This window comes from Barbus barbus, assembly GCF_936440315.1.
Source record: "Barbus barbus genome assembly, chromosome: 41".
In the NCBI taxonomy this organism is placed as follows: domain Eukaryota; kingdom Metazoa; phylum Chordata; class Actinopteri; order Cypriniformes; family Cyprinidae; genus Barbus; species Barbus barbus.
This window is the reverse complement of record NC_136719.1, coordinates 22,094,701-22,106,835: the sequence shown is the minus strand read 5'-3', so window position 1 is coordinate 22,106,835 and position 12,135 is coordinate 22,094,701. Positions and strand designations below refer to the sequence as shown.

At 36.4% G+C, this 12,135-nt stretch overlaps 2 protein-coding genes across 2 annotated transcripts; one reads left to right on the top strand and one right to left on the bottom strand.

The window, feature by feature from the left end:
- Window positions 1-490: 490 nt before the first annotated feature.
- On the top strand, window positions 491-7,446 carry LOC306861066 (tumor necrosis factor receptor superfamily member 5-like). Its single transcript, XM_079403138.1, has 9 exons — window positions 491-647; window positions 2,991-3,075; window positions 3,330-3,452; window positions 4,073-4,222; window positions 4,437-4,527; window positions 5,381-5,439; window positions 5,828-5,929; window positions 6,360-6,379; window positions 6,498-7,446. Exons 1-9 carry the CDS (start codon window positions 618-620, stop codon window positions 6,729-6,731), a joined length of 894 nt encoding a protein of 297 aa, XP_079259264.1. The 5' UTR covers window positions 491-617; the 3' UTR covers window positions 6,732-7,446.
- A 1,937-nt stretch (window positions 7,447-9,383) lies between these two features.
- LOC306860862 (uncharacterized protein) lies at window positions 9,384-10,734 on the bottom strand. The gene is made up of 2 exons (XM_079402840.1): window positions 10,502-10,734; window positions 9,384-10,299 (listed from the first exon to the last, which is right to left on the bottom strand). The coding sequence occupies exons 1-2, from the start codon at window positions 10,706-10,708 to the stop codon at window positions 9,571-9,573; spliced, it is 936 nt and encodes a 311-aa protein (XP_079258966.1). The 5' UTR covers window positions 10,709-10,734; the 3' UTR covers window positions 9,384-9,570.
- Window positions 10,735-12,135: the final 1,401 nt, after the last annotated feature.

Here is a 12,135-nt window from a genome sequence, read left to right as displayed (position 1 = left end):
CTGTTTTGCTAAGGATGCCAAGGTGACACTAAATCGGGCAAGTATGTAAGTAAATAAATAAATGTCACTTGCAAGTAAGAGATAAATGTTTTGTCACTGAATAATAGTGTTTGTGGTCAGGAGGAAGTGAAAATCAAGCTGGGAAGTTCTACCTGGTTGAGTGACGTTGTCATGGAATTAGACTGACAGACAAACCAATTCCATGTTATAATCTGGGTCTTTTTTTAAATTAATAAAATAATGATTTATATATTAGAATAGAATAATATAATTACAATTATATTAATTATTCTTTTACTCAACTTTCCAGATTTGTCAAAAAAATCTCTCTAAAACGTGAAATAATTCTTTAAAAATATATAAGTATAATAACTTTAACAGTTTTATCATGCATTAGCCTATAATACGTCTTTAGAGTTTCTGCTCTCTCTTCTTGGAATAGTATGAGGAAATGGGAAATGGTCACATGTCTCATGTGGGCGTGTCTGCTGGAAGAAATCCCCCTTCTCACTTGTCAAGCGTTAGTTTAAGATCTGCTGCAGACGGTTTAGTGTCTTATGTGTTTGTGAGGCATCAGCAACTGGTTACAAGCATCCGGTACTACAGATATTGCCATTATGAGAGAAGTTTTCATTCTTTGTGCGCTGGTAAGTGATGTGCTTTACGCTTCAGTAACGCTTTGCGCGTGCTTGTTAACTACGCATTCAAATTAATGATGGTTGTTATTGAAATTGCTAATATTCATTGTCACTATGAATCAGCTTCTATTTTTCATGTGCAGCATTTAGAACGTTTAGATCGACTTTATTACTGAAACAATGACTCCTATGTTAGCGTTACTTTCACTTTCGATTTCATTGCTGGAGAAGGTATTGGAGAAGCATGTATCTGTATCTAAGTGACATATTAAAACATTTGCATTGTATGTTGTTAAATAGTCATTGCATGCATTAGTGTAAAGTTGCAGCCTTCTGTTTTGAAAAACGGCCGTTCGTGGTGGTGGGGATGTCAGGGACTTTCCACATGGCCTGTGTATAACGTCGTTTCGGTTTCAAGTTGAATGTTGGGGGCGCGCTATGGAGCGAAAAACAGAATAGACTCGTTTAAGAGAGGCGCCTGAAAATAATCCAATTGTATCATTATTATTAGCCATTTTTTGAGACAAATCTTTGGCATTCAACAGAATGATGAAGCCTAAACATATAAAAATGAGTCGAAAAGATGGATAAACTCGCAGAGAATCAGGGTGGGGTGCAAGACGACCAGGCCTTAGACTGCCAGTTACCATCAAATTTAGGAAAAAGGGCTGAGGGAGTCACTGAAATGCCTGTTAATCCCTCCACAGCGGATATTATGGCCGCTATTTCCAAATTTCATGAAAATGTGGACTCCAAGTTTAACAGGCGGTAAACGTGCATGGAAAGCAAATGCACATTTCTTCAAGCCAAGGTGGATAAGCAACAAAAGTTACTGGAGGACTTGGAATCGCGCAGCAGACGCCAGAACATCCGAATACTCGGGATTCCAGAGGGCTCGGAGAAAGGGAAACCTACTGAGTTTGTCGCAGGGCTCATCCCAACTCTGCTGGGAGCGGAGCATTTCGAGTTACCTGTTTTAGTGGATCCCTGGCTCCTAGACCTGAAGAAGGACAGTATCCAAGGCCTTTAATCATAAGGCTCCATCACTACCAGATAAAGGAATGCATCATCAGACTGGCTTCACAACACTTTCCGCTTTAATACATGGGCTCGCGTGTGCATATTTTTCCAGACTTTTCCGAAGCTGTGCGGAAACAACGTAAGTGTTTTGATGAGGTCTGGTAGATGTGCCAAGTAGCCAAGTTCAAGTATGGCTTTCTCTTCCCGGCTCGCTTTTGTATTACTGTGGATGGGGTGTCACATGTTTTCGAAGATGCAGAGAAACACAGTGTACACAGGTGTACATTATAGTTCACATTACACAAGTAATGTAATGGCTTGGGCTTTCATCGCTTCTTCTGGGACAGGCTCATTAATCTTCATTAATGATGTAACACGTGATGGCAGCAGCAAAATTAACTCAGAAGTCTACAGAAATATTTTGTCTGACAATTTACAGAAAGATCCAACCAAACTGATTGGGAGATCCTTCATCATACAGCAAGATAATGACCCAAAACATAATGCCAAGACAACAAAGGAGTTCATCAGGGGCAAGAAGTGGAAGGTTTTAGACTGGCCAAGTCAATCTCCACACTTAAACCCTGTAGAGTATGCATTTATGCACTGCTAAAGAAGAGACTGAAGGGAGTAACCCCCCAAAACTGAAAGAGGCTGCGGTGAAAGCCTGGAAAAGATTTTCAAAGTGTTTAAGATTTTCTGTTTCTCTTTTTATAGCCTGCTGGTTTGTTTAAGCTGGAAATGAATGTTCTTTATATTAAGTATTCATACTCTTTAATTATATAGGCTAAGTAGTTAATTGGGTTTGTCAAAAAAATGGTGGTATTATTTTTGATAGTGGTTATATTGCGATTGGAGTCTAGGGGGGAATTAGTAAGTAGAAAAATGCGTGCAAAGGAGTGAAGGGGATTGTTTTGTCAGTTTGTTTTCTTTCAATTAGCACAGGTTTTGTACTGATCTGAGCGCCTCAGTTTCTGGGTGAACATCGCCAAGATTATCCACAACTAATGCTTGTTTTCACTCACTGAGGTGCATAAGATCACATCAATAAGGCTTGTGACCAATCAATTCCGAAAGGAAATCCAAAACCTGTGCTAATTGAAAGAAAACAAGTTGACAAACAGATTGAATCCAAGATTTGGTGATAATATTTCATAAGATTCAAGATTTTTATTTGACACATACACAATTATACAGAGTATAACCAGCAGTGAAATCTAAGGAATGAAAGATTTACAAGAAATTTTGGTCAGGAACAGCAAATTAGGATTTTCAGATCAACGCAAAGGTTAATATACTTAATAATGTTCCTTATGCATTTATCTTTGACAGGCCACATTGTTGTACCTTGTGTCATGCTGTGAGAAGGAAACACATTATTTGAAGGATGAAAAATGCTGTAAGAAGTGCGGACCAGGTATGTGGACGAACTGTAATTCAGTGTGACGTGACAGTAAACTGGCATAGTCTAGAGGAAGTATCAGCATGAGTAGTCTACTCTGCTACAGTACTATCTTGTTTTAATTGCCCAGGCCTTACTTTAACTAGATGATATTGTTTCACGTGTTGCCTTTTAATAAACCCATCAATATGCCCATTCATGCTTATTCTTAGTCCAATGTTAATATACGAGCCTAATCAGAGCTGGTAGTTACTGTGAGTGTGTCACAGGTAAGAGGATGTTGGTGGATGATAACTGCGAGGACCCACGCTGTCAGGACTGCCAAAACGGAGAGTATCAGAGCGGCTACACAAGCAATACCATGTGTGAACGCCAACCCAGCTGTGACACGAGTGAGTGTCCACAGGTTAAAGTATTACTGCTGAAATACTAGAGAAAAAGCGGTTTGCTCTATTAAAGATAACATTTAGTCTCAATATTTTATCATTCAAAATATATATTAGTTTAGATAAATGTATCTGATTTTGGACACTTGTTTTAAATATTAATATTTATGATAAATAGTGCTGTCAAATGATTAATCGCATCCAAAATAAAAGTTTTTGTTTACATAATATATGTGTGTATACTGTGTATATTTATTATGTATATATAAATACACCCACATGCATGTATATATTTAAGAAAAATTTTATATTTGTATATTACATATATTTATATACAATATAAATAAAAATATATACATGTAAATGCTTGTAAATATTTTCAAAATATATACTGTATGAGTGTGTGTATATATATATACATAATAAATATACACAGTACACACACATTATGTAAACAAAAACTTATTTTGGATGCGATTAATCAATGATATTTATGATAAATAGTTCAAAAGTAATATCAATCACTAATATTAGTCAGACAGTGTCTGATAAATGCTTAAATGTAAATAAATTTAAGATCTCTGAAGCTTACTGTTTTTTTTCTCTTGCTTTTCTGTTTAAATCAGATTTACATTTTCTGCCACAACTGAATCCCAGTAAAACCAGACTTATCGAATGCCAGTGTAAACCTGGATACTACTGTACACAAGATGATGACTGCGACAGTTGTAGGGAACACACAGTTTGCAAGCAAGGACAGAGAGTCGTCAAACAAGGTAAAGAGTCCGGTTGAAATTTGTATTCATATACAAACCCACTGGTTTATGTAGATTCTGTCCTAATCTTTACCTCTGGAATAATAATGTCACATCCCATAGACCATCATTTCAGATGTGATTTAGTATAATCATTGTTGTTAAATTGCTGTAAAATATATCTTATTTTTTAAATGAAATGTGGTTTAATCCTCGTTTCTCTGTATTTTCGCAGGTTCACCCTTTATTGATACTGTGTGTCAGGCATGTGAAAACGGATCATTCTCCACCCATCATTCAGCTGACACTTGCAAGATATGGACAATGTATGAAAAATATTTTTTGTCCTTTTTTTATGCCACTGCTGTTCAGGGGTGGGAATCAGATTCTGATTCTGGGAGTCACGATTCGATTGCAAAACGATTCTTTCTACATTTCCCCCCCCCAATTAATTCTTCTGCTGTGTAAATACATCTTTACAACTTTACATCTTAACCAAAATTGCAGTTTCTATACTTTTTATTTATAGTTGGAATCTCTGTGTGTCAGTACTGCCATCTTAAACGTAGGGGTGTGAATTTTGATTTCACAATTCAATTCAATTACGATTATCACTATCAACTCAATATCATGATGCGTCGCATTCTCAGTTTTCAATATTACTGCACATGGCTACATTTTCATATTATAATTCATATATTTTGTGCAAAATGTACTTTTTTTTTTTTTTTTATTACGTAAGCAGGCTACTTTTTAAGACAATTACTTATTTAAAATAAGTGCTCTTTAAGTATCCGAAAGTTTACAGACAATATGTTTTGTTTTATTTTTTCCATTATTGCCGTTTGATTATTACTGATGAGACCATAGACAGCTGCAGCTTTAACATTCACACTATTGCACAGATCTATTTCGATACATCAGATGTTTTGTCCTGCTCTGAAAACATAACTGACTGTGTTTACATCAATGTCATATAAAAGTATTTGAAAATGCAAGTGCATTTAACCGCAGCCGTGTATATTTTTGGTTTATTAATTATTATATAATGGTTTATGTCAGAATTGTTTTGTTTGTTGGGGAGTTTGTCCAGCATGCAAAATAAATATTAATTAATATTAATTTAAAAAAAAAATATTATTTACTGTCTGCTTAAATTTCTGTTTATCCTGTGTCTAGATGTAAATATGGATATGACAAAAATGCTCCTGGCAGTTCAACGTCAGACCGGATCTGCTGTGAGTACACTGTATAACGTGATCTTGTTTTTAGTGACAGCAGTCTTTATCCAAAATCAATACGACAGTATTGTATGCCAGTAAATCTGATACTGTTGTTCATTTGTTAGTTCCTAAAAGAGTTCATGTGGGTGTTGAAAATACAGTAGTGAAACTTGAGAGTTGTGTGGGTGGAGTCCAATTCCTGTATGGCTAAACTGGTGTGATCACTTCACCAGATTCAGAAAGTCATGCTCATTTGAAACAAATCTGTGATGTGTTTGCATGGTTGCAATACACGTTAAAATGTTTTACAATGCTGTTGGTAGTAATGTATTGATCACCAGTACTGTTAGACACAGAAGATTGTCATATGAGTTTGTTGTGTGTTTTGTTCGTCCCATTTCAGTGGATGGTACACCCATTTACAGAACTGTCATTGGGGTGGGAGTTGCAGCACTTCTGATCGTCATCATCATAACTATAGTTGCAGTATTTCATATGATAAAAAGTAAGTACTGCAACCCACAAATGATTTACTACATTTATCCACAATACAATTCCTGAAGGGGACAGTTCACCCCAAAATGAAGATTCTGTCATCATTTACTCACCCCAAACCTGCATGGATTTCGTACATCTGCTGAACGCAAAAGAAGGTATTTTGAAGAATAGTTTCTGGTCCCCACTGACTTCCCACATTAATTTTTTCCATACTATGGCAACTGTATGGTTACCAACATTCTTCAAAACATCTTCTTCTATGTTCCATAGAAGAACGAAACTCGTACAGGATTGGAACAACTTGAGGGTGAATAAATAATGACAGAATTTTCATTTTTGGGTGAACTATCCTTTTAAGTGATCATGTGCTTATATCATTTTATAGCTTTGATAAATCAAAACAGTTTATCAATCATTGCTTTCTTAATTTCCTCTAGGAAGTAAAGAACTGATAAAGGTAAATGTCTATTTACTATTCATTCACATGCAAAGACATACACTGTCTTTCTGAGATGTATCACCATTAAACCATTCTCATTTGTGGAGATTAGTTATAATGATTCTTTTGTTTTTAGATCCCCAAACAGACCGAAAATATCAGATGCTTAAATATAAGAAATTTTCCACAAGATGCAGATGTTGAGAGAGCAATCCAACCATTAAATCAACAACAGCCTCAGGAGGACTTTGATGAGAGCACACCCGTGAGCCCCACGTCTAGTAACATGACTGAAAATGGAAATGTTGTAGATCAAGAGCAGGGCAAAGAACATGTCTATCCAAGACTTGAATCGAATTCGTATTCATAGAGCAAAGTCTAAAACAAAGTACAGGCAGTTGTGCTCCCATCACGTTACAACCATCAACATATAGAGCAATGCTTTACTCTAAATGTTCCGAAACCAGCATGTGTCTTACAAAATTTTCATGACTGAAACAGTAGCTCCTCAACATGAGCTTTGTGTTTTCAAACATATACAGTACATAGATAATACTCACTGCTGCTGAGAGCGTTCGCTGTTGTATTGCCACGAAATACTGCATGCCCTCCATGACACTAGTGCTGTATAAAAGAGCAAAGAAGAAAAGTAAAACACTTTGAAGTTCCCAAGGAGATTTTCCCCACTTCAGCTGTAGCCTGATAAGAAAAAGACTCACAGTAACACCAATGTGATGTAGAAAGACTGCAAAAAACAAGCACATGCATCCCAATGCTTTTGTTTTTAAGAATAGTATTTTATATTAAGGATTGCACACTTTGAAGGTTATTCAGCTAATGTTTTCCAAAATGCTTGTATAATTAAAAAATAATGTGGTACAGAAGTGTGTATAATTATGTATGTTTTTAATATTTTGTCTTTGTAATCTTGATCTTAGACATTTCAAATGTTGTGAAATGTGTGTTGCTTTTGTATTTTGTGTAAATATTTTTCCATTGTACATTAGGAATTTTGTTACTTTTATTGTGAATGTTGTATTGCATAATTGAATGAGTCTCTGTACATATTAAAACATTCTAGATTTCCCATGAATAATTAGCCGTCTGTCACTGTGAGATATTCACTCGCTACTTGTGAGGTGTGAAATGTCCAACTATTGACAAATGGTGTGAAACTGAGTTGTAACTTGTACATGAATCACTCATGCATTGTGGGATACTCTGACTGTCCACAAGAGGTTACCATTTCCATATTTGAGGCATTTTGGCATAAAACAGTTCAACATTCAATCTCACTTTTGCCTAACATTAAAATCAAAACATGATTTTTCTTAAACCAACCCTTTTTTAATTTTGTATGGATGTGTAGATTTTTGACTCCTAAAACTGATATTATTTGTATATATCTAAACAAACAAATCCAAAAGTAGCTTATTGAACTATAAATAAGGGAGTAGTATCCAAAGCATTTGACCATATGCTCGGCTCAAGAAGCCCATTGATGGCCGATTTAGGCATTGTATCTCACGCCATTGTTCAACGCCTCAATCCTTATCTCAATATCACAGCCTTTTGCCTGTCATGTTTAGACTGGGATTACACATCATTTGGGCCTCTGAAAGGGGGGCATGGAGGAGATTGTTGTGCCCAGTGTGTGGCGGGTGGGAGGTGCTTCTTTTTTGTACCCAGGGGTTTTCTCATTATCCTTGGATTAACAGGCCACAAACCTTTGAATTTACATGGAGGCTATAGTGATTGGCAAGGAAGAGTTTTCCTTTTATCATTCCCTCTGCAGAGGGGAGGCCGCAAAAACAGAATATTGTCCCAAGGCCTAATCCCATTGTGTTTGTGTCAGAGAGAGTTATAAAAGAAACCAAAGGATGCAAGATTTTTGATGCCCCATTCCTTGGAGTAGTTTATTTTATTATTATTTGATCGTTTTCTAGTAGCAATTAAAAATTATATGATTGGTGAGATATGCACAGGACATTTTTTTTTAGTTGCAAGTACTGTGTTTGTGATGTTATAACAAATTGCTACATGTATTTATTTTTTGCATAAGTATTTTTATTCTATATTTAATTGTGAGTACCATGTTTGTTCATTTTATTATAATTACTACTAGTACTTTTGGTTTTAGCTCACGTTTTATTCTATACTGTACTATAACATTATTTTAACATATACAATTATTCCACAAGTTGTCTTGTATTACTTTCAGTTTTACCTTTTTGCACTTGTCTTTTGTGTCAGTATTTATTTTCTCAAGTTATTTTGTTCACGTTTGATCTCATGGCAGCTACATTTAAGCACTAAATGAGGGTAAAGGTAGAAGCCTCTGGCACTTTTCGTCCGTCAAATCGTGACTAAACAGGAGAATAATCTTAATTATCACCCTTTTAAACGGAACAATTCATGTCCTTAATCCGCGATGTTTAGAATTGTTTCAACAGATCAGAGGTAGATATGCAAATCCCTTAATAGTGGTGTCCTCGCTGATAACATGAAGCCTAAATCCAGCCTTGAAGTGAAACGCTTTGAACGCGTCTAGATCTGCCTCCAACATCTGAGAACTCCTCTTAAACTCTTATTAGCCCTATAGTTGTGCGCCAATTTGAATTGGGTGAGGCGAGCCTTCCATCATGTTGATGCTTTAATTGCTCGTGTAAACAGCATAACGATCCATAGGCCTATTATATTTTTATTTCGATTATTACATTTCATAAGGTTCAATTTGTTAAACGAAGGCCCGTTGAATTTGCCGATGTTGCTGGTTATGAACACTTTGGCGAGTTAAATTTACTGAAATTTGAGACTTTTCCTGACTTATTGCTTTAATTAATTGGTCTTAGGACTTTAAGAAAATATAGCATTACAGCTGGAAATCGAAAGTATGCTGTAACTAAACCTAAAAGCAAAACAATGCAATACTTAAAAAAAAAAGCAACTCTATTTAAATTCAACAAACCCCAAAGACTTTAGATAAAGAGATTTGACCATAACCAAAACTTTTCAATTTTTTCAACGTTTTATTTTAGCAAAAATAAGTCAGCAGGTAAATGAATTTATAATTTAAACAAAATATCTGTACAATATTTACACAATACGCATCCTTTGGATTAAATCTTGTATGCAAACTTCCACAACAAAACGTTCCCAATGGTTTTCAAAGTGCAAAATTCAGTCTATAGTGTCTTGGATTAACAGTTTCATTGACTTTGTTTGAGCAGGTCATGTGTGGAGAGGTTTACAGGCGAGTAGGAGTCCCTTGAAGGCCATCCAGCCCACCACTTCCCAAAATCTGGACTGTGGAGATGTTTCAAATCGCTGGGTTTTTTGACGATATCTGAAGTCGCGGTTTCCGCGAGAGACCAGATTTTAGGTTTCTGGACATCGACGTTTTGTTTACACACCTCTTTTTTGCTCTCACAAGACGTATCAGACTTGTCACTTTCCTTTTGCTGATCAAGTCCTTCCGCTAAACGGTCCTCGACCGACTTTGACACCGCGACATCCTCCTCCTCCTCATCATCAACCGTTTCATCTTCGTCCTCCGTGCCTTTCCTCAAAGACCCCTCCTCTTCGCTCTCACCCTCCTCTTCCTCATCCTCCTCGTCGGACTTTCCTTTGGAGGCCCAGCTGACCCGGTTCTCTTTCTTGAGGCGTCGCCGAGCGTTGGCGAACCACGTGGACACCTGCGTGAGGCTCATCTTGGTAACGATGGCGAGCATGATCTTCTCGCCTTTGGTGGGATACGGGTTTTTAAGGTGCTCGCTGAGCCAGGCCTTCAAAGCGCTGGTGCTCTCTCTAGTGGCCACTTTGGTGACCCTACTCGGGTCATCAACTGCCATGGGACGATATGAAGTGTAATAGGGACCTCCCCGTCCGAGGAGAGCTTGGTGATACGGAGATGCAGCCTTGAGGTCATAGGAATTGCTCTAAGAGTAAGCAAGAGATTCGGGTTTAGAATATGAAGAATATGCATGTTGAAATACAATAATAAATAAATATTTGTTTTCAGTTTGTCATGTTTTTTTCCCCCACATGCATTAGGCTATACCATTTGTAACAAACTAAAATCTAAAAATTTGCATTGAATTGTAATGCATATGCAATATAAAAATACTTCAGAATACTTACAATGTGCGCCATGTGTCCCGGATGAGGATAAGGGATGAAACTGTACCCCGGTATTCCTGAGAAAGGTAAGGGAACCCCAGCCATTCCCACAAGATGTGGCGGTGGCTGTTGCATTCCAGGAGGGCAGCCCAATAATTGATATCCAGCGGTCAGGTTGATGTTTCTGTCCATGAAGAAGTTTCCAAACCCCGTTGGAGAAGCAGGCATCCTTACTCCCTGAGCTCTGCTGTTTGAATGGCACTCCCTCGAGTTCACGGGCGCTCTTTATAGGCGGAGCCGCATCAGTGGGCGGTGCCGTGGTGGTTGATTGACAGCTGTGATCCAAAGGTTTTCACTTGGGGCTAAATCCCTTCAAAGGAGTATCTCGGTTGTTCCTTTTAACGACCTCTAAAAGTCTTTAAACTCATGATGCTTATCTTATCCGTACTGAAATGTGGAAAATAGTAGGGCTCCATTTGAAATTTGCTTTTTTTTTCATTTTGGAAATGCTCCTAAATTATATACTTTTTCAAACAATTATTAAAACCATGAAAATAAGCTTCATGTAGACAATCTGTCTGTTTTTATTGATAGGATAATTATTAGGCCTAAATCAAACGATCAGATGCTAGACTATTTATGGCTATGTTTTCATTCAGTATTTTTAATAGTGGGCCTATTTGTAGAAAACACTTCAAATGTTATTTTACATTTAATACATTTTAGTTGATTTTATTTGATTTTATTTCATCTTGATTGCATGTAACACTAAATGAACACCTACAAATGTCGCACATTAACGTCTCAGAATAAACTTTTTTCCATTTTGCTTTTGACTGTTTCATCTTTTTGTCTGAGCAAACCGATTGAAGACACGACACGACAAGCCATTATCAGAATTTGATTAACAACTCGGTGCAATGTGTGTCTGAGGCGTTTGAAAAAGAAAAACCTTGTAGCGGTTTTAACTAATTAACAGCGATCTAGAAACTTTAGTTACTTTGATTTGACATTAGTTTTAGTGCAAGTTAAAAAAATATATATATATATATATACACTATTGCAGATGTATTTAACTTGCGTTGCACGTTTGATTCATTCGTTGGTATAAAAAGTAGATTCGCTTTCATTAATAACATTAACATTTAGCCAAATTAAAGTATTGTTTTAATTTCTTAAAGCATTGTTAAATAACATTTTCGTTAAAGTTATTAAAAACAATTTGTTTAATCAGTGAGAATTTGATGCCTTCTTTGAATCAGACAACGTTTGCACATTAGACATAAAAATAATCTTGTATATACACGCCTATTTTTAATCAAATTAACTAGTCTAAAAGCGAAATGATTTTCCTAATTTCATGTAAATCATTTCCGCACGGTTGCAAACGATTTCTTTCTTTCGGTTCCAAACTGGACTATGAATTATTTGGCTTTATTGTGACCGAACATCAAACCTCTTTAAAAGGGGATGACTTTGCTTTTGCCCACAACAAACCAGTACAATTGGCGTAATTAAATAGGTTTAAGCGAAACAGGTGTCGACTAATGTATATGGTAATTGCAGCATAACAGATGTTAATGTAGGAAGATACTCAGATAAGATTAGAATTCCTAAACATACATACCAATGCCCTGGAAAGAAAAGCACAGCAA

Bases quoted from the DNA above. Each gene is read 5' to 3' on its own strand.
- LOC306861066 (XM_079403138.1), top strand. From the start codon at position 618: ATGAGAGAAGTTTTCATTCTTTGTGCGCTG. The intron at 648-2,990 runs GTAAGTGATGTG...TATCTTTGACAG, and splicing joins TTTTCATTCTTTGTGCGCTG to GCCACATTGTTGTACCTTGT. The intron at 3,076-3,329 runs GTATGTGGACGA...AGTGTGTCACAG, and splicing joins CTGTAAGAAGTGCGGACCAG to GTAAGAGGATGTTGGTGGAT.
- LOC306860862 (XM_079402840.1), bottom strand. From the start codon at position 10,708: ATGCCTGCTTCTCCAACGGGGTTTGGAAACTTCTTCATGGACAGAAAC. The intron at 10,300-10,501 runs GTAAGTATTCTG...GCTTACTCTTAG, and splicing joins CGGGACACATGGCGCACATT to AGCAATTCCTATGACCTCAA.